The following is a 22,351-nucleotide window of genomic DNA, read 5'->3' on the forward strand; positions in this document are numbered from 1 at the left end:
TCAAATAGTTAATTTGATACTAATATCGATATATTTTTGTCAAATTTTTATGATATCTTCAAACATATATTTTATTCAAAAATAAAAACATCATCGTTTTCTCAAAAATCACATAAAGTCATATTATAACATCGATTGAGATAAAAAATAAAATGAAATCTTAAAATCATGATGTATCTCGCTGCATTGCGCGAGTATGCTTCTAGTCATATTATAGTGTATATATATATATATATATATATATAAAATCATAATTAAATCCTTACAAATTTAATTATAAGAGAAAAAATAAATTAGTGGGTCCCATTGACCTCCCCATGATGAGTACAATGGCCATTAACCTTTATTCCATTAACCTCCATTCACAATGCATGACACATGTAATTGCTCTCATTAACCATGCTCTTATATCATTTACATGGTTGCACATATTTCTTCCAAACAACTTCTATATTTCCATTTTGCCCCTTAACTTCTTGTGTTTCTCCATTATGGCCCATTTAAATGCTTGGTTTTCTCATTCTTCTTGTTACGTATATAACCTTAAATCAGATTTCAATTAAAACCAAAACCTTCTTTACCATGTTAATAAGTCAATAAGGGGTTGTTTGGTAGTTGCTAAATGATTTGATGCAGAATGATTAAGTGATCAGAATGATTAAGGGGATCTCATGATATAATTCAAAATGAAATATAATTGTTTGGTAACTGTTTACAATGAAATTAGAGCGCTGAATGGTTAAGGGAGGCCTATGATACAAAATCATTCAGAGGGTTTTGGAACCATTAAGAGGCAGACTCTTTTTTTGTCAAACAAGATTCACCTCTTAATGATTCAAAGCATGCCTCTTAATGAAACTATTAAGAGGTAAACAAACAACCCCTAAATGATGAATTTAATCAAAAGCTTGTTCAACATTATATACCTAAATGACTCTAGAATTAGAGGCGGACTTAGAATTTTTTTTCAAGTGGTGGCACAATTTGACCATAAGTAACGAAGATAATGATATTTCTCGTAAAATCGTTATTGATCAGTTGGTTAGTTCATTTTTTTTTCCGTATGTGAGGCATTGTGTTCGAATCTTTTATCGTAATTTTTTCAAAAACATAACAAATTTGAAATTAAAAGCTAACATCTTTAGTAACCCTAAAAAAATTTACACTACGGCAGATAAACGATGCAGTGGCCCGTGCCACGTATCCACTAATATGGGTCTGCCCCTTCTTAAAAGGGAGTCTTCTACTCTAAAATTATATTTGATTGTGTGTTTGGTTGGTAGGAATTAGAATTATATCTATTAAAATAATTGAAATCTTTTTGTTTGGTTCCCTAAGTATAACTTTAGAATTATAATAATTTAACGATAAATTACCAAAACGCCATTTCTTAATCTATTTGTTTGGTTCGTTGAATATGATAATGGTGGTGGCAGGTGGCAATAATGTGATGACGGCAACAACAGTGGTAATGGCAGTGGTGGCGGGTGGTGTTGGCGACAACAACGGTAATGGCAGTGGGGTTGAAGGCGGTAGTGGTAATGGTGATGATGTTAGGGATAATGGTGGTGATGACAAGCATCATGGTAGGATGGAATGGGATGAAGTAAATGCAATATCATAATAGTTTTTGTTAAAAAATGAACGAATAAATGGAATTTCAGTTCCTTCAAATTCAGTCAGATTCCAACGAACCAAATGCCACATATCTTTTCAAGAAAGTATCAATAATTATGCTTTTAATGCAACTTTTAAAGCTTGGGTTAAAACCACCATTTTCTACTCCCCAATAATCTCATATAGTAAGGTAAGTGAGAATGATAACCCTTGCTAGCTAAGAGACTGTTTACCAAATTTTTTATTAAGTCATGTATGGATAAATTTGTCTGTCCGGATAAATTTGTCTGTCCGGATAAATAATTGTTGTTGTTTATTTTTTTTATCTGAACAACAGCATGAATAACATAAATGACTGATTTACTCCCCAATATTAATTATTTGAACATCAAAACAAAATCATAAAGAGGCCGACGATGGGGTGTCTCATCTGGGAAGGAGGCGGTGCTTTAAATAAGGGGTAGGGGTGTCTTTTTGTGGCTGAATGGGGACAACACTCCATTTCTATATATGCAATTAAGTCATGTTCTGTGCGAATAAGCCGTAAGTAAACAACCCAAATGAGCTGTACGAATAAGTCAAATAGACCAATAAGCCTAATTAAGCTGCAAGTAAACAACCCTTAAATGTATTTGGCTTGTGTTAGTAAACAATTCTTTAGGCTTGTTCTTAATGTGAAAAATATAAACTAAAAACAAATTGTTTCAAATTTTAGAAGAAAAAACAACTGAGAACCAATTTTCTTAAAAATCCTTAATCTGGATATTTAAGTTAAAACCAATCGAAAAAATAGAATAGAGGACAAAACATAACATAACTGGTTTTGGTATGGTCCTGGTTTGGTTATGCTATTTTCCCATATAAACCGAGTTTTACCCACCCCTATGTTAATAAGACTAAACCTTCAAGTATGGCTATAAACGAGTTAAACTCCATTTGATTAAGGGGGTGTTTGGGATTACTTATAAAAACAACTTATTGACTTATTCCGGTATGACACCGGTAATAAGCACTTTGAGTATTTAGATAAACAGCTTATACCAGTGTCAAACCGGTAATAAAGAGTTTTTTGAAGAAGTTAAACCATTCTAACTTATAATAACTTGATAATTGATAAAGATTTTTGTATAAAAACACAAGTTATTTCAAGTGAGCAATCCCAAACACCCCCTAAAAGATTATTCACTAAATGTTTAATCGGATAAACATTTGATGAATATTACTTATCTTACCAAAACTTTACTCATGGTTCACAATCACATCAATATATATACATATGATAGATCATTTAAAATTTCTCCATATACTCAAAATCTCTGAAAAGATTACATTCATTTCTAACAGATTCTCTATTTTAGATATCATATTTATATATATTATAAAGCATTTGACAAAAACTTTTAAAAACCATCTTTTATGCATTAAAATACTATTTATTCATACATATTACAAGTTCAAGATTAAAAGTAGATTATGCGCAAGTACAACTTATTAAAGTTTCATATTTGAATTCGTGTAACTAACTGCAAATAAATATAATCAAATACATGATAAACACATCATTTTAAATATAAAAAATCTAAAATATAATTAAGATAATCATTGAGTTCTAACAGAATACTTAATTATTATCTTTATAAAAAATTATATCATTAAACTTAAATTAAACTATAATAAAAAAATTGAATTAAAAAAATTACTCAAAATAAGAAATTTTAAGTAGTTAAATTGATAATAATATGCATATATTTTTTCTAAATTTTTATGATATTTTAAACTTTATATTTTATTTAAAAATAAAAATATTATTACTTTCTCAAAACCACAAAAAACCATACATAAATAAAGAATAAAACAACACATTAAAATCGACATGTGTTTCAATGCACATTGCACGAGTACCTTTATAGTATTTAATTATATCATTAAAATATTATTTTTCTCTCTCATGAACATTTAAAATCAAAGTTCCTTGTTGACAAGAATATAATAAAAAATAGTTTATCTCTCACAAAAATTTAACATCAAAGTTTTTTTTATTGACAAGAATATAATAAAAAAAATATTTTTCTTTCATGTTAATATTTTTGGAGAGTTATCAAAATTTAACGACAAGAGTGGTGCTTGATTGGTCAGAAAAGGTCAAAAGTACCAGGGAATTCCAGGTTTAAATTCAAGGAGAAATAAAAATCCTCTTGTGGCCACAGAGGTTTAAATACGTTGACTCCGGGTTATCTACAAAGCAAGTGGTCATCCTTAGATTAGTCGACTAGCATAACACGGATTGAAAATCCAGGTTAATAAAAAAAATCGTTACGATAAATTTTATCCATTTTCTGTATTTAATTTTTTTTTGGACATGTGATTTAATTAATAGGACTAATTTTGTAATTTTGCAGAAAACCAGGGTAAGAAATGTGAAAACAACGGCACACCGATTTTGAGAACCGTCGAGGATAAAAGCCCAAAGATTTCACAACACCTAACTCAGGGTTTGTCTCAAGATTTTCAAATTTCAAGGCTAAATCTCAGGTGCTCATCTCAGATTTCACTTGCTTACTCATCCTAAACCGATCTCAATTTTGTTTTCTACGCTTAATCTTCCATCGTTTTCAATTTGATTTTGTTTTGCTGTGTTTCTTTCTGGTGGTAGTGATCATGGATGGATGGCGAGATCAAGCTGTTAGTTCCAATCAAGAGGTTACAAGAACAAGGTCTAATAGTTACAGAAAGCCTCCTCTCGGTATGATCCTTTTACCGTTTACGTTTTTCTTCAATTTCTTTTTGTAACTACGCTGTCTGCCTATGTATTTTCTTTTTGTTAAAAATTTGTGGATTATTGATCTTTCAGATTAAGCGATTTTGCTACTGAATTTTTTAATCTTCATTCGTTTGCGTGCATTTTGGTGTTGGATTTATGAGGAATCTAAGCAACCGCTAAATTTGCCATTTGTTTCTTTTGCGAGGCAGATGATCTAAGTTTGTTTTTAAAGTAATTGTCTGGATGTTGATTGAGATGGCCATATATTTCCCCTAAATTTACAGGGTATTATATACAATCGGCAATTCTTGTACGATCACCTACCCATTAATAGTGTGCATTTTTTACGACAATCAAAAGGACTTCCTGTGTACCAATCTCCTTGGCTTTATGAGGGTTGAGAAGAGAAATTTTTGCACCCTACACTTCCTTTACATTTTAGAAGGATGTTTCATTCGATTGAATCCATGACTTTGTGGTCACAAATTAACTGTTATTAGTTGCTTCAAGACTTGGTTATATATGCTGATTGTTTTGCAAGAATCTGGTAACCTTTTCGGTACTTAGATATTAATGTTTCCGTGATTTAGGTATAGCAACCTTATTAGTAGTACATGTTTTTTTCTTCTTGTGTTTCTATAAGAATCTGGTAACCTTTTCGGTACTTAGATATTAATGTCTCCGTGATTTAGGTATAGCAACCTTATTAGTAGTACATGTTTTTTTCTTCTTGTGTTTCTATAACTGCATCTATGATCTATGCAATTGATATTGGGTGCCCCATGCATCCATAAATTGGAACTTTTAAAAATGGATGATTAATGTTGTCAAAGAATGTGCAGAAGCCTAAGATACATGATTGATCTGCATCGAAAATAGTATTTATTTTCATTAGTTCTGATTACTGTTATGTGCCCCTTGTTTTTGATGCCTTTTGCTGGGTTAAGCACTTGAATGTGGTTTTCCTTGATCACTGTTCTCTCTCCTAGGTTTCTTAATGCTTCTTTCTGTTTTCACTAATGTTGTTCATTGTCAATTTATCTCTATCAAGTCACTGTTTGAATATTAGGCTTCCTTTGCTGTTCCTTCTATAGGTCTCACTTCATTCATCTTTCATGGTCGTTTTCAGTCTGTACTGGGTAGAACATCATCTGTTTCCACATTATCTTGTGTGTATATGTGTATGTCATAATTTGATGTTTGCTTCGACACTTCTTTTGTCACGTAGCAAGTTTGATTTTCTTTCTTTGTCTGTAATTTTCCTACAACTTTAAGAGAACTATCTCATGCTGTTATATATCCCCATAGTGATGAATTGAGATATAATACCGCTTTTGTTCCATTTCTTGAGACTCTTCTGTTGTTTGTTTGCTTTTTCCGTGAAGAATATTCATCAATCGAAGGTGAAGTGCTAGGAGTTATATGTATAACCAATAGGGGTAGTTGGCACTTAAGTACATTCTTCTGTAGGGAACAGCTAACAAGGTTTAGAGTGGTTGTCTCCTTATGGAAATATGAAACAATACTGGAAATTTGAAATTCCCATCAAGTTTCTTTTGTAAGCAGAAACCTTGGTGGATGCTTTAACCTCTGTAGGGATGCACATTAGAAGTCATGGAAGAAGGCGTAAGAAACACATTAGTAGTTTGTGACGGATGCAGTAAACAGTTGAACCAAAACCATATAGAAATGACCATTAATGGATGGAAATTTGCTGGTGAAGCTATATTGCAAATAATATAATTTTATTGTTGGAGATCCAAATGTGAGTCAGCAGCAAGATCATATATCTAATAAATTTACTACATATGAACCCGAAGGTACAGACAGGTTCATGTTAGCTTACACACATGAGGATGAAACAAATCAGGATATAAGTCGGTCTTAGGGTCTGTTTGGCTCATGCCGAGAAATGAAAATGGGAATGAAAATGACAATGACAGGGAATGAAAATAGGAATAAATTTTCATTCCCCCCAATTTAACCGGGAATGAAATTTTGGGCTTCTGGGGGGAATGAACCCATTATATTATAGAAAACCAAACAGTTTCTTTTATTTTCATTCCCATTGATTACTGCTTAGTACCTCTAACCAAACACCCCCTTACTTTATTAGTTTATTACCAAGAGTAATATAAATATGTAGTAAAGCATGGGTCTCATGAGTGGGGCAAGGAAACGAAAATAATCTAATACCGAAAGTATATGCTAATAACCCTAAATCTAACCCTAATAAACACAAACCTATTATAATTCTAATCTCTTAGCACACCCCATCAAGTAAGAGCGTAGACATGCTATGCTAACTCACTAAACAAGATTTTAATTGGAACCCCTATAAAGAAATCTTATATTATAAATCAAACAAGCTCATTCCTTTGCCATATTCAAATCACACGAAAAAGAAAAAGAAAAAACAAGTGCCGAACAACCTGTAACTCCCTTTGTATTAACAGAATTGGTAGCACAACCCCTCTATAGAATGAAAATAACGAAGTAAAATCAAATTGAAACTACACATCAATAGAGTGAGTCTATAGTTAAGATAGTTAAACCTAATGGACTTTTAATTGGATGATGGGACAAAGCACACAAAGGGATTCAACCGACCAGATCAGTCAAACCGGATGGAGTTCTCAAGAGGACTCCTCTGTAACACTAGGCAAGGGTGGCTCTTCTTCTCCCCTAATGAGGAACTAGGTTGGCTCCTTTGACCAACAAGAGTACTCTTGATGAATAAGCAAGCAATAGGAGTGTAGCTCCTGCCTGAAAGAACAAACACCAGGGTTTTCTCCTCAACAACTCAAGAATGCTTGGCATTCTTGACATTTAAATTATGGAGAGAAAGACTCGCCAAGCTCTTCAAGAAATTACAAGGGACCCCTCAACTATAGGCTAATTACAATCAGCTTCCTCAGCTTCCAACTAATGGCAAACAACTCCCTGAACTTTCATCTAATTTCCTTCATTTTCAGAAGATGGGGTTTTGCCCCGGACCTTAAATTAAATAAAAATTCAAACAAAAAGTTCCTAACATTTACCTATTAGAATCAGTATGGGTATGAGTTTAATAGTATGTTGGAATGGGATGCAAATGGGTATACGCTTATTACAAATTTGTTGTATGGTTTTTCAGTTAGGTTTGGGTATCATTACCAGAAGTGATCTTTTGGTTTGTTAATCTTTAGGTATAAGAAAGTAACAAGTTCTTATTTTTATTTTTAATTTAATAATAATGTAGCAAATAATACTAATGATTCTTATTATCAATATCACTAATAATTATGGTAATACTAATAATAATAACAACAACAACAACATTATTGTTATCATCATCTAAACAACAACAATAATATTATTTTTATTTTTTATATCACTACTAATAGTAAGTATTATTGTTAATAAACCAAAGCAAACAAACCGAGTCAATCCCACATAGAGGTAGGATAGTAGTATTATTGTTAATATATTTTAACATTACTACTACTATTAACACCAACATTATTGTTAATGGTAAGAAGAAATTCATATTAATATTAAAAATATCATATTTACAATTAGTATTTCTAATAATGATAGTAATAAAAATATTTAGGAATCAAATTCGAGAATGGGTTTGAGAGATTCCCATATATTTGGGAATCATTCCCATTCCCCAAAACCAGATACACCATATTACCATCATTCCCATCCCCGCAAACAAAACATCCCAGAGTCTGCATTTTTAGCAACAGTGATCTAGCCTCCATGCTTGTAAAAACTAGCCACAAGATGTTTGTAACATCTATAGTCCTATCTGTCCTTGAACCATTTCTGTGTAATGTTGATGGTTGTTAAATGGTCTGAAAGGGACATGTCAACAAAACAGAGTTCTTACAACACAATCAATGGCGTTGATGACAAGTTCATTGTGGTTGACCCAGGCAGAGTTCTTTTTTTTAATTTTAAACTGGGATATCCAACCCGCTATGTGAGCTGACTAATCCCAGGGCGACCACCTGCTTTGCAGATAGCCCGGCGTCACCGCATTTGAACCTCCGTGGCCACAAGGGCATTTTTATTTCTCCTTGGATTTGAACCTGAGACCTCCTGGTACTTTTGACCTTTGGAGCCAAGCTCAAACCAATCAGGCACCACCCTTGTGGTTCCGGGCAGAGTTCTTGTGAACAAAGACAACAAGAAATGAACAGACACAAAACCAAATTTCTGAACTCCTGCATATGACTAGGTGATCCTAGCTACAGAGCAAAGCTCTCACATGGTTGTCAAAGTTGTAAGTCTAATAAACATAAACCTATTATAATTCAATCTTTTTAGCAAAAAATAAGAGACTTACCTTTGACAGGAATTGGTTCATTGAATTCCTTTCTGATTTACCTTTTCAGTGTGCATCATTGATACCCCTGCAGCAGTTAACAGTCTTTAGGTCTGCAATATGATCAGCCAAGTTACAAAGAAGAAACTATGTTCGGATCTCAGCTAATTTATGCTTTCTTTTCTTTTACATGCATTAATCTATGATGTAAAGCCACAGCTATACAATTAGGAGAGTTTTATACCATGAATCTTTTGTGCTAAAGAAGGTCAACTATGAAAAGACCACTTCTTGAACTCTTTGATTAAAATAGCCAATTTGACTTCAGATGTTCAAATCTACCTTTTATAATTAGATAAAATAGCATATGAAGATTGTTTCATGGAAGCCCTTCTTTTAGGTCCTCCAAGAGTCCCCTATTATGTTGTGCATGAAGATAGAAGCACAATTCCTTCTATAGAGTCCCACAAATTCTGTTGTTCCTTAATGTTACTTATGGGCACTTGCATGAAACTGCAACATATTTTGATCTGATTCCTATTTTGTTTAATGTACTTTCGAATCCTTCATTTTGGTACCTCATATATGATATCTTAAATATTTAGACCAAAGTACGTTTACACAAACTAGGAATAAGACCAAAATACATTGTATTTTTATGCATTCTCAGATGTAAACCAGGTGTTGGATGTTTGAGATTTCATATAAGCATCTTACACAAAATAGGAATCAAATCAAAATACCTTGCATGAAAATGCAATTTGCCCTATTGTTATTTGACATTTGGAATATCACATTCATCGATGCTTCTTTTTGCTCCAACATTTACTTTACGGTAGAATATTGTACTAATTGTATTGTTTTGCTTCAGGCGGGAATTTAAATTGGCAACAAAGCGTCCCTTCGTGGGAGAAAAAGTTTATTGCCTCATTTGGCTCGGTACCATGGAAGAAACTCGTGGAGACAAAGAAATTCATCCATTTGTACGATAACGTAATTAAATGGAATGACTCCGCAGGAAAAGAAGCATTCCAAAGCGCGAAAAACAAGTTTTACGCAAATATGCACGGTCTTCCCTCCGACAAGTATTTCCTTGACCCCGATATTTACATCGACAAAATTGATTGGAATTCCCAAGTAGACCCAAATCTGATTCTCGACTTAGAATCTGACTCCGTGGTTCCTGAATCCTGTTGCAACGACGAACCAGTCGTCATTTTTGGCACGAGTTTCCCGCCTTCGTATCAAAGCTTCTCGCCTTACGGATGGGGGGATAGCGATGATGACGACAAAAAGAAAGATCCTAATACATCACCTGAATACAATATTCATCAACGGGAAACCGAAGGAAACACGTGGGGTGTCGTTGATGACGGTAATAATTGGTGGGGGTCCAATGAAGATGACAAAACGGCCAATGGAGATCATGGCGGCGGCAATCGGAACGACCACTGGGGTTGGAATGTGTACGATAATAATAACTATTACTACGGTGATGTGAATAACGAGATGAGAAATGGGAGCGGGAGGTCGATGTCGAGGTATAAAACATCGAGGTTCCGTAGGGATGATAACCAACCACGGAGGAATAATGGAAATGGGAAGAAATCGAGTAGTGGTTGTAGACCGTGGAAGTGTGCACCGGTGAACCCCGGTTCGGCTGGGGGAGGTGCACACAGATGGAGCGTAAAGAAACCTGTTTCTTGATTTTAAGAGGGTGTGTTTTTTGCTCAATGACGTTCGTATCTGTTTTGGTGGAAAGTGCTGAGAGTAAAGTGAATATCTACGGGTTTTTGCGTAAGTTTCGAGTAATAATTTCTTAGACTAATTGCGGTAAAAGTTCTTTTTTTGATGGGTATCGCATGTTGTGTAAAACATCAATCTTGATAAATATAAATATAGTGGCGACAATTGTTATGGAAGTCTAAAATGGAATATAAAACATCAATCTTGTATATTTTTCCAACACTTTATTATATTTGCAAACATCTCAACTTAGGGGTGCTCATGGGTTGGGTTGAAGACATTTGAACAACCCAACTCAATGCTTACGGTTTGAAAAAATCATAATCCCAACCCAATCCAACCCAAACCAAAATGCAACCCAACCCAACTCGTACAGGTTGGTCGGGCTTATACTTTGGCATATTAAAATATTTTTCTAACCTTGAATATGTTATTTCTCTACTCATAATTTCCTTTTCATTATCAACCATTTGTTACAACTTATTCATATTTCTTACGTATATCACATTCAGTTAATTTTCTCAATTTACATATATATGTTCACAGTTACTGTAGGAGTTATATAGAGATATGAATAGATTGAAAATATGTGTATATGAAAAGCATACATGAATGTGTAATTGTCTAATGTATATATTAATAGAAATTCAACAATCATATTAAATCCAAGAAATAAAAGGATATCGGGTTCATTGGATTGAGTTGGGTTCAAATAATAGTAACTCAATATCAACCCAATACCTACGGTTTAACAATTTTACAACTCGATTAGACATCGGGTTGCTTCAGATTGAGTTATTTAACGTTGGATTGGGTTGGGTTGATTGAGTTGGTCGGGTTTTTTTGGCATCCCTGTCTCAACTCCCTGTATTAAGAAGTCAACGATTGAGACTTTGGGTCAAGAAGTTGACCAGATGTCGACTTTATAGTAACCTATTGACTTTTTGGTCAAATTTGTTATTGTAGAGGCAAACTCTCAATTTTGACCTCTTTTTGCGCCATCAAGATAACGTGTGAAGTCCGAAGTGAAAAGTTGAACATAAAATCCATTGAGAAAATTCTAATAAAATCCAATAAATTTTTGTGTTTGAAATTGTTAAATTATTGAATAATTTTTTGAAACAAATAAGTTTTTGGATATTCCAAAACCTATTAAAGAGATTCTTGGACTTTTAGAAACATGTTAAATATATCTTTTACATTCACCTTCATGTAAAAGCTTTTGGGCTACCGAGCAATGGTTCTTGGCAAGCTGTTGTTCACCATTCTAGATAACCTAAAGCCATCGTATACAGACGAGAGAAGTCAATTTGATTAAGTCGCTTGTGGATTGTAACGATGGGATTGAGACATGAGGGATCGTGGGAGAGTTTTACCTGCAATGTAGGTACAAGTTACATTTGTAACTAATAAGAATGTATTTAATAGGTTTCCAAAAGTCCAATGACTTATTTAACATGTTTTGAAATATCCATAAACTCATTTATTCCAAAAAATTGTCTAATGATTTAATCATTCCAAAAACTAAAGTTCATTAGATTTTTTTCTTGTACTTTTTCCTTACAATTTTGACCAGTATAAAAAGCATCTTTAACGGATTTTTTAAAATGGAGAAATTTGTTTCAACGGAGAAAATCGTGAAATTCTCCAAAAACTCTTTAAAGATGGTTATCTATAAAAGAGATATTATTTTTTATTCTTGCTACTAATGAGAATCTTTGAAATTAAATGTAAAAAAAATAAGAAATAATATTTTATAAAGAATATTAAATATTTTAATACTATAATTCATATGATAATCTTTAAAATGAAGAAGTTATTAAAAATATGTATATTTATCATACTCTAAAATCCCAACTTTGACGTATTTGACTTCATGAAGGTTTTTTTCCTTAAGTTTCACATGAAACAGAGCCATCTTCATACAATCTAAATATCAAATCAAAGGGAAACATGCCAACCATAACTTAGGGTCCGTTTACCAAACACTTATCCGGGTAAGTGCTTTTTAAGTCACATTACCTTACCGAATGAATATCGTAAGGACTAAGAATTTTACCCGGTAAGAGTGAGACAAGGACCATGAGTCTTACCCGGTAAGTGAGGGCGACGACTCTTACCACGGTAAACGCTTGCCGGGTGAATTGTTGCATATAATGTCGTTTTGATGGACTAAAATCTTACCCGATAAGTAAATAATAGTATTAAATTTTACCGATAAACACTCACCGGGTAACTGTTAAGTAAACTGCCCCTTAATAAAGAAAGATCGGCTACTACATCTACGTGTGTCAGTGTCACTCATCCTGCCAGCCATTCTTAATTCGCATAGCATGAAAAGAAGCGAGGGTGTAAATGATCAACGGATATATTTTAAATCTTTATTATCTTTAAATCCAACAATGACGATGATGTTCACAACAAAACTACTAGAAAAATTCTCCTTGCTACGGTCCTATCTCCTATTATTTTATTTTGGATCTACTGCGATAATTTTGTAACACCTATAATTCTAGACAACGGCCAGGACACGGTCGAGGAGCAGGGGAAAATGGTTGTGCAACGGTCTGAAACAGTCGGGCGGCCAACCTGGCAAGAGCCGGGCGACTTTGGCCAGACGACCTATGTGGCCCCAAAAGGCGTCCTAAACGCCCAACTCATTTTAAGCCTGATTTTGCGATGGTTTTTCATATTTCTTCTCCCCGTTCTAATTTCTCTTCTCCTTGAGCGATTTTGTAGCTAGAATATCGATTTTAGAGCATTTTAAGATAATTTTGAGTTGATTGAAGGAGTTTCATGATGGGTTTTAGCTTGGAACCTTCAATTTCTTGAGGATATAAGAATTGTGGGTATTTTGATATCTAAATTTGGGTTTTATTGTGAATCTAATATTATGGTTGATTTTGGTGCATCTCTAGACTTGGGTGGTGATTTGGGGAAAGGTTTTAGAAGAGTCCTTGCTTGTTGGACCTCAAGCCTTCATTTTGGAAACTAAAGATTTGGGTTTAAAACTTAGGTTTAACCTAATCTCGCAAGGTGAGTTCAAGTTGTTTTGTAAAAACTATGTACATATCAAAATTTGTACTTTGAAGTATTAAAGTGTTTTATTTGATATTTATAAAATGTATAGAGTATTTGACGAAATTTGCATATTTGATAAATTGGGTGGGTTAATAAATATTATAAAATGCCTATATTTGGGTTTTGGACATTTTGATATATATCTCTCAAGAATGTTGTCACACATTCAATTCTCGAAAGAACGATTAATTTAAAATTTTCATTAATACAAACAAATAAAAAGGTAAATCCCTTTTCTATAATACTTGAATTACCTCAAATATTAAATCTAAAAACAACATCAATAATTGATAAACCAAACCTTAGATGAAAACCAAGTTAAGATCGAGTGTCACTATAACCCAATAATTGTCGCTATCTCCAATTACGAAAGACGTCAACAAATAGCTAAGTTTTTCTTGTGCATATATCTAGCAGTTATCTCATCACGATATCACTAGTACCATTTCAAAACACCAAAGAGCTTTGCAAAAACGTTTACCGATATTATTCGAAATTACATCATCGTATTACATTTATTTCAAAATAAATATAAAAATCAAATCTTACAAGTCCTTTAAATAAAAGTGGAACGTAATACACATAAAAAGTGTGTAAACATATACATATACATATACATACATATACATATATATACACACATATATCACACATCACAAGGTTCAAGAAAATGCTGCAAATATCTCAGACCATCATCCACACCAACATATCTCCAACTCACAATACTCAACACCCCCACACTCACCCTCTCCACCACCCTCCTCCTCCCCTCCTCCCTCATCACCAACCTCATATCCGCCACCATCCCACTCGTCCCACCGCAGCTCGCCGCACAACAACACCCTGCCGCCGGCAGCTCCGTCGAGAACCACCCATCACTACCCGACACAAAACTCCCTTTCCCTTTACAATCCATCATCGTGAAAACACCTTCAAACCCTCTCAACACCACATTCCACGTCACGTTCGTCTCCTCCAACACCTCAAACCTCAGCCACTTTTCATGATCACGAACGTCGAAATCGAAACGAAACATGGATTTCGGGTCTGATGGTAGGGCGGTGCCGGGTTTTATCAGGGTCACTGGCGGCGACTTTGAGTTGTTTACTGTTATGATGAAGAGGAGGCTTTCTAGGGGAATTCGAGGCTTTTGCGGTGGTCGTTGGCGGCGCTTGGTGGAAGTGAGGCCGAGACCGAAGAGTCGGCGGTAGGGAAGGGGTGGGGAGTCGGCGAAACGGAGGTGGGAGAGGGAAGGGAAATGGGTGGTGCAGAGGTGTTCCCAGAGGTGGTCGGAGGACATGGCGGAGCTCCATGATTTGGAAACACATGAAGCTAAGGCTAGGGTTTTGGGATCAAGATTGTTGGCAACGATATCAAGAATTTGCCATGGAATCGTGGAAGCCGCCGCCGCTTGCGGCGGAGATGCGGTGGAAGGTGCCATGTGATGAAATTGAAAATCTTGAAGTATGGTGGTTTTGATGGTGGAGTAATTTATAGGGTTCGATTATGTGGATAAGATGGTGGCATATGGGGGTTGACACATGGTATGATGTTATTGTCTATGCATGTATTGTGCTAACACGTGTGCATGAACATGATTCAAGCCTACACGTATGAATCGAAATCGAACCCCAACGTTATTTCATGAATTATCTGAAAATATATTATTAATTAAATATTTAATTCATCATCTATACTATTTTATAAATTATTTGACAAAAAATTTTAAAAACCATTTTTTATGTATAAAGTATTATGTTACTTAAAACTCAAGATTATAAATAAATTATACGTAAATACAACTTATTAAAGCTTCATGACGTATAACTAACTGCAGATAAACATAATCAAATACATTGACCGATCAAATAGTGACGATTCTATATACCGTTTTATGGTTCCGTTATAGTGGAAAAAATATTACGTTCTTGAAGAATGTGTCACCATAACATTTTTTCTGTATGTCTCTATACTTCTTAAAATTACTATAAGATGAAAGTTTTGAGGTAGATCAATTGGTTTAAGACGCTTGATTAAATTTTCCGCTTCAAAAGAACATGGATTTGAAACCTACCGTTAGCATAAATTCCCTTTTCATCTTTTAATATTCTGTTTTTATATCTGAATCTCTGAATTTTTTTCGAAATACAAACAACTAATGCTATTAAAATTACGTTAAAATTTTGTACATACTCTTTTATGTAAAAAATATACCATATGCCCCTTAGAGGAAATATTTGATCGGACTATGTGGATGGTCGTCCTGTGATCAGTCGGCTTGAATATCTAGGTTAATTTAAAAAAAAGAATTTGATTGGGCCAAACTTCAAAGAAAATGGGCTACCATAAGAGAGAATCATGATTCTTTTAGAAATTGGACTTGTAAGTTTTTGTTATTGTAAATTTATAAATTTAGAGTGTTATTTGTGCAATGCAACAAGATATATTTTGATTTTAATATTTTATTTTATTTTTTGTCTCTGTCGATGTTAAAATATAATTTTATGTGTTTTTAAGAAAACAATAATTATTTTATTTTTAAATAAAATATAAATTTGAAAATATCATAAAATTTTGAATTTTTTTTTATCAATATTAATATCAAATCAACTATTTAAAAGTTCTCATTTTTATGTAATTTCTTTAATTTAATTTTTATTATAATTTAATTTAGGTTTAATAATGAAATAACTTATTTTTAGTTTAATGATATAACATTTTATAATATCAATAATTTTAGAATTCAATGATTATCCTAATTATATTTTATATTTTTTATATTTAAAATGAGATGTTTATCTTGTATTTGGTTATGTTTATCTGCAGTTAGTTACACAAATTCAGATATAAAACTTTAATAAGTTGTAGTTACGCACAATTTACTTGTAATCTTGAGTTTTAAATAACATACATTAATAAACAATACTTTATGCATAAAAAGTGGTTTTTAAGAGTTTTTGTTAAATTATTTATAACATAGTATAGATAAATCAGAATAAATTATTCGTGCATAATTATATTCAAATTTATATGTAAAAAAAATCGTATATGTAATATAATTAATAAATACTATAACCAAAATATCATTTACAGTCAAATAAACTAAATTATGTAAATATTAAAATTGAGGGACCATTTTGTAATAAAAATATTTCGATAACAAGGGTGGTGTCTGATTGATTTAAGTTTGGGCTTCAAAGATCAAAAGTGTCTGGAGGTCACAGATTTGAATCCGATGAGAAATAAAAATCCCCTCGACTCTCGGGCTTGAGTCTTAGTTGTTATATTGCTACTTTTAATAATAATAAGAAGTAATCATGGGCCACTTGATGCTCTTGGGCTTGAGATGTATTGGGCCGTTGTGACGAGAGTTGCATGTCACTTGGACTTGATACATGGTTCAGTGTCACAATTGCACTATCTTATCTAGTTGATACCGTATCAATTTGTACTTTTAGGTATTATTTCGTTTCCCTTCTTTTAGTATTATTGCTTGGTCATTCTTATGTTTTATGTGCACAATTTGGCTCATTTGGGACCATTCTATGCTGCTTATTATTTTCTTAGGCGCTTTTGTGGTTGATTCATGTAACTGTACTTGTCAGAATCGCTTTTGGTTTTCGAAAATTTGGTTACAAGTATAATTCACTCCCTTGATTGGGTTACTGATCTTTTTGAAGCATATAAATATTTATATACAGAAGATGTAACAATAAACTCAAAAACTCTTCTTACTTTGGCTGTGCTTTGAATCCCTGACCTCCAAGGATGCCAACGATCCAGATATTGTTAGACCAAATGCACGTTGGTTTGTATTAGAGATTTGTTGGAGTATGCATCTTCGATATCCCATCACAAACTATCCAATTACCGACATCTAGTTATGATTCTGTCTTGGATGTCATGTGTTTCTTCTTGTGAACCTTTTGGGATATCGAGTTTCCGTGTTGGAATCTCTCGACCATTGTGGACCCTTTTCTGACTTATCTCGATTGCCTACTTGCTTTCTCAGGATCGCGAACTGCGTCCAATAGGCTTTGAGTATTACTAATCTATTTTAGTACATTTTGTTTCAATCACCCTAATACCATTATACGTTACGAATGTTTATTAAAAAAATTGTAACAAGTAAACGATATGATGTTTTAAATAAAAAAAAATATTAATGAAAAGATATATGAATAAATAAGTAGATGAGTTATTGAACGGTCCATTAAAATATAAACACACGAGGTCCCACTATTACAAATCATATGCATGTTTTTTAAAACTCGGGTGGCATTTGGTTCCAATAACAATATACGAAACTATTTTATGATTATTAAAAAGCAAGGATAATTACAGATGTTTACATTATACTGTAAACAAAGAAGAAATCAACAAAATACAAAAATAAAAATGAAATTAAATATGGATTATTTTACGTGTATAGATTCATATATTTTGGAAAAACAGAACGTATTTTGTTTTATTTATTTATTTTAGAAAATTACTTTCAAAAACCCGATATTTGGAATGTATTATGTATTTAATTTAATAGAAAAAGGAGTTTTTTTTAATTAAATATTACAATATATTAAATACATTAAAATATAACTTTAAAGAATTGATTCTCAAAATAACAACTGATACAATGTACGTTTTATTTTAATCACTCTTACGGTTAAAAACACCGATTTGATTTTATTATTTGTATTTATATATGCATTCCCGTAGTGATGAGAGATCATGTGAGAATAAAATTTATCGTGAGATTATTTTGAGTTTTTGAGAAAGTTGTTTTTTTAATCTAACTTAATTTTTTTGAACTACTTTTAGGGGGTGTTTGGGATTGATTATTTGAAACAACTTATATTTTTCTACAAGAGCACTTGTCAACTTATTATAAGTCAGAAGGATTTAACTTTTTCAAAAACTTCTTATTATCGGTTTGACACTGGTATAAGTTGTTTATCAAAACACTCAAAAATGCTTATTATTGGTGTCACACCGAAATAAGTCAATAAGTTGTTTTTATAAGCAATCCAAAAAAAACACCCCCTTAGTACCTTCAATTAGATTCAACTACATTCATCTACCTTCATTTTCAAATTTATCTTCACTTTAAGTCATTTTCACGAACTTTTACATACATCTAATAGTTCCACACGCATTAATCTGTTAAAATTTTGTTCATATGAATTTTTTGTTTCTCATATTCTTATAAAAAAAATTATTCCTATCGAAATCCAACTTTGCTTGTAGTAATAAATTCCTATATTATTTCAAAAATAAGTAAGGGGCTGTTTACCCAAATGCTTACCCGGTAAGTGCTTACCTATAGTGGTCAACACTATAATTTATTTTGATGAGTAAGAATTTAGTACATCAAAACGTATTGAATGCAACAATTTACCGGGTAAGCGTTTATCTGGGTAAAAGTCGTAATCTTAACTTACCGGGTAATACTCTTCATCCTTCTCATTGCTCTTACCCGGTAAGATTCTTGGCCCTTGTCATGTTCATTCGATAAGGAAATTTATTCGATAAAAACTTATCAAATAAACGTTTAGTAAACGGTCCTTAAGTGTTCATTTAACTTAAAAAGTTTTAAGTTATTTAACAGAATTCCAAAACTATTTAGATAAATTCATAAAAACTATCTAATTTCGTTTATTTTAATTAAAAATGATGTTCGTTTAGTTACGAATAAATCGAACATTTTTATACGCATACATACAATTATAGTTACTTACTGACAGTATGACTCATAAGATTCAGTTTACTTGACTCGTTAAAAGGTTGGTTTGCACAACGATTCTTGAAACAATAGCCAGACTGTTAAAATTAGTAGACGGACTTGAGAGATTAAAAAAATATGGTGGAAGTGTCCATTCGACCGTTTTATATTTTTATAAATATTTAGTTTTTTATATATTTAATATTATTATTATTTTTTTATTAAAAAGTTAGAAGTTCTGTTGACGCGTTTTAGGTTGCGGGCCAAGTCGCTCGTACAACATTAGGCTCTTTCACGTGCATTATCACATGTGATAAGGGTATTCTTAATGTCATACTACAATCCATCACATGTGATACTAAATAAGAGATGCAAACGACCTTTGACGCGATTTAGGTTGCAGGACACATCGTCTACACACCACCAAGTCTCCTCACATGCATTACCACTTGTGAGAAGGGTGTTCTCTCGTTTTAGTAAAATGGAGATGTTCTCGTTTGAACCTCCACCTGAATACACACACAAAATGTATGATGTCATATAATACATCTCGAATCTCAACCTTGAAAAGGAAATGTATGTGCTTCATATTTTGAGAAAATGTTTTTTTTTCTTGAGCTATGTACATTGTTATGTAATTACAATTTATTTAAACTTGGAAAAAATGTATGTACTTTAAAAATATTGTACGTAACTTATAATTTTATATATGATGTCCCAAAAGTGCCTCTACCAGAAAAATCACTCCACCATGCATTAGTGGCGTCGCTATCTTGGGACCTTGATATACATGTCATTTAATAAAAAAAAATGTTAGGTTTAACGCCTAGTGAGTTCAAATAGTTAAAAAATAAATCTATAAAGCATCAAAATCGAAAACATAACTTTAATCAAGTCAGTTCATCCTTTTAGACCAAACTCACCCTTAAAAGGGCACAATACATCTTAAGATGACATGAGAGACCCGATTTACCGTTGCCAGTGACATAACACAAAAGTAAGCCATATATCCATGTTATATAAACAGTACTTACATATTAACATTTATTAGGATCAGCCACTCCATGTTGTTAATTTTAGTGAGTTAACAAGCTCAGCTACTCCAAGTCTATTGTTTGTGGAGTCATCAAATTCAACTACATTAGTTCTATACCTTGCAATTTCCAGAATCCTAGTTAAGCTCGTTTACTTAGAAATTACATTATATTGGTCAATGGTCAATGCCTAACTCCAAGAGTCCACACCATATTGTCTATGAATACCCAAGGCCTATTTCAAGTTACAATTAAGGAATATCGTCCAATTTATATCAAATAAAACTGACTTTATTTGATATAGATCAATTATATTATAGTCTAACGTATTCAACCTTCTAGATATGTCAAACCATATCCAACAGATAAACATTTATGTATAAATAGTCATCAAGTGGGTAAAATACCCATTTTATCAATAAATCAAAGATATGACCATTTATAAATTTGGGTTCCAAAACTCATCAAAATCTTGAAGTAATCATCTCTTATGTACATAAGATCATTCCCCACACTTATTTTAACGAAGACATAAAGTCTGCAAAATTTCAAATTTGACGTAGTTCGTCCAAAATAATCCAATTGAGGAATACTTGGAATGGAAGCTTTGTGGAACTAAAATACAACATATTAACACATATATTTATATATATATATATATATATATATACATATATAGTTTTGTAACAGTGTAGAATGAAATTACGATGCTAGGTTTTGAAGAAAACCTAGAAACCTAGCAAAGTGGTGAGAATGATGAGATCTTGAAGCTTTGAATCCTTATACTTAAGTGTCGTTTACCAAATGCTTATCCGGGTAAGCGCTTGCCAAGTCACTTTACTTTATTGGATGAATATAACAAGGACTAAGAATCTTACCCTGTAAGAGCGAAGACAAGAATTGAGATTAAATTGTTACATACGATGCGGTTTAGTGAATAAAATCTTAACCGGTAAGTAAGCGATAGTGTTGAATTTTACCGGTAAGTGCTTACTGGGTAAGTGTTTAGGTAAACGGCCCCTTAGTGTTCTTGAATCCCTCCAAAAATCACTTATAATGGAGCCTTAAATGCCTTTGTTTGAAGTTAATGAGAAGAGAAATCAGGTCAAAACCCCACGTACGAATGCAGGTTTTCATGCGATTAAAGTCGCATAAAATGTGGCCCTTGTCCAATAATTCTTGCAAACAGACCCTAATACGGGTTTTCAAGCGGCTAAACCCGCATTGACCCACTATTTTGATTTTCAATTGTCTTTTTTTCTTATATATCAGCATAAAATCTGCCCCATAACATCTTTCGACAATGTAACTTGATTAGAAAATTATATTTTAAGGTCATACTGTCAAATGGAACATAAAGTCCAAAAAATTATGGGTGTTACATATCTAGTTAAAATCATATCAATCTATACTCTTAGGTATCCATTTCGTTCTCCTCTTTTAGTATTGTTGACTGGTCATCCTTATCTTTTTATGCACTATTTGGTTCATTTGGGACCAATCTAGGCCTTTTTGTGTTGATTCATGCAATTGTACTTGTTAGAATCCATTTTGGTTTTTGAAATATGGTTACAAGTATGCTTTACTCCCTTAATTGTATTACTGATATTTTTGAAGTATATAAATATTTATATACGAAAAATGCAACAAAAAGATCACACACTCATCTCACTTTGGGTGTGATTTGAACCCCTGGTCTACAAGGAGGCCACAGGTCTGGATAGAGATGGCCGAATGGGCTTAGCCTGGATCTCGCGGAGAACCGTGACTGGGATCGACGTGGGACCATTTGGGACCGGTTTGGTATTGGCGGGCACCGGTTACACTTTTCGTTAAAACAAAAGGCCTGGCCCGGGACCGGCCCGTGTTTTTAAAAATATTATAGTTTTATTGTCGATACCCAATTGCCATATGACCATTTTTTTCCCATTTTGACCCTTTTTTTGTTTCATTGACTCTCTATTCACTATATATAAGTCATATGGTGTATGGAGAAAGATACCAACTTAGAAACGTTCACAATTCTTGTTATAATTCGTGATTTAGGCTCATATTCTTGCAAAAAAACGTATTTTTAA

At 32.9% G+C, this 22,351-nt stretch overlaps 2 protein-coding genes across 2 annotated transcripts; one reads left to right on the forward strand and one right to left on the reverse strand.

The window, feature by feature from the left end:
- The first annotated feature begins 4,103 nt into the window (after positions 1–4,103).
- On the forward strand, positions 4,104–10,612 carry LOC112513802. Its single transcript, XM_025120160.1, has 3 exons — positions 4,104–4,149; positions 4,271–4,360; positions 9,565–10,612. The coding sequence occupies exons 2-3, from the start codon at positions 4,276–4,278 to the stop codon at positions 10,398–10,400; spliced, it is 921 nt and encodes a 306-aa protein (XP_024975928.1). The 5' UTR covers positions 4,104–4,149; positions 4,271–4,275; the 3' UTR covers positions 10,401–10,612.
- Positions 10,613–14,052: 3,440 nt separating this feature from the next.
- On the reverse strand, positions 14,053–14,979 carry LOC112513625 (probable F-box protein At5g04010). The gene has a single exon (XM_025119950.1). The coding sequence runs from the start codon at positions 14,959–14,961 to the stop codon at positions 14,167–14,169; it is 795 nt and encodes a 264-aa protein (XP_024975718.1). The 5' UTR covers positions 14,962–14,979; the 3' UTR covers positions 14,053–14,166.
- Between the last annotated feature and the right edge of the window lie 7,372 nt (positions 14,980–22,351).

The sequence above is a fragment of the Cynara cardunculus genome, assembly GCF_001531365.2.
Source record: "Cynara cardunculus var. scolymus isolate 2C chromosome LG 5, CcrdV1, whole genome shotgun sequence".
In the NCBI taxonomy this organism is placed as follows: Eukaryota; Viridiplantae; Streptophyta; class Magnoliopsida; order Asterales; family Asteraceae; genus Cynara; species Cynara cardunculus.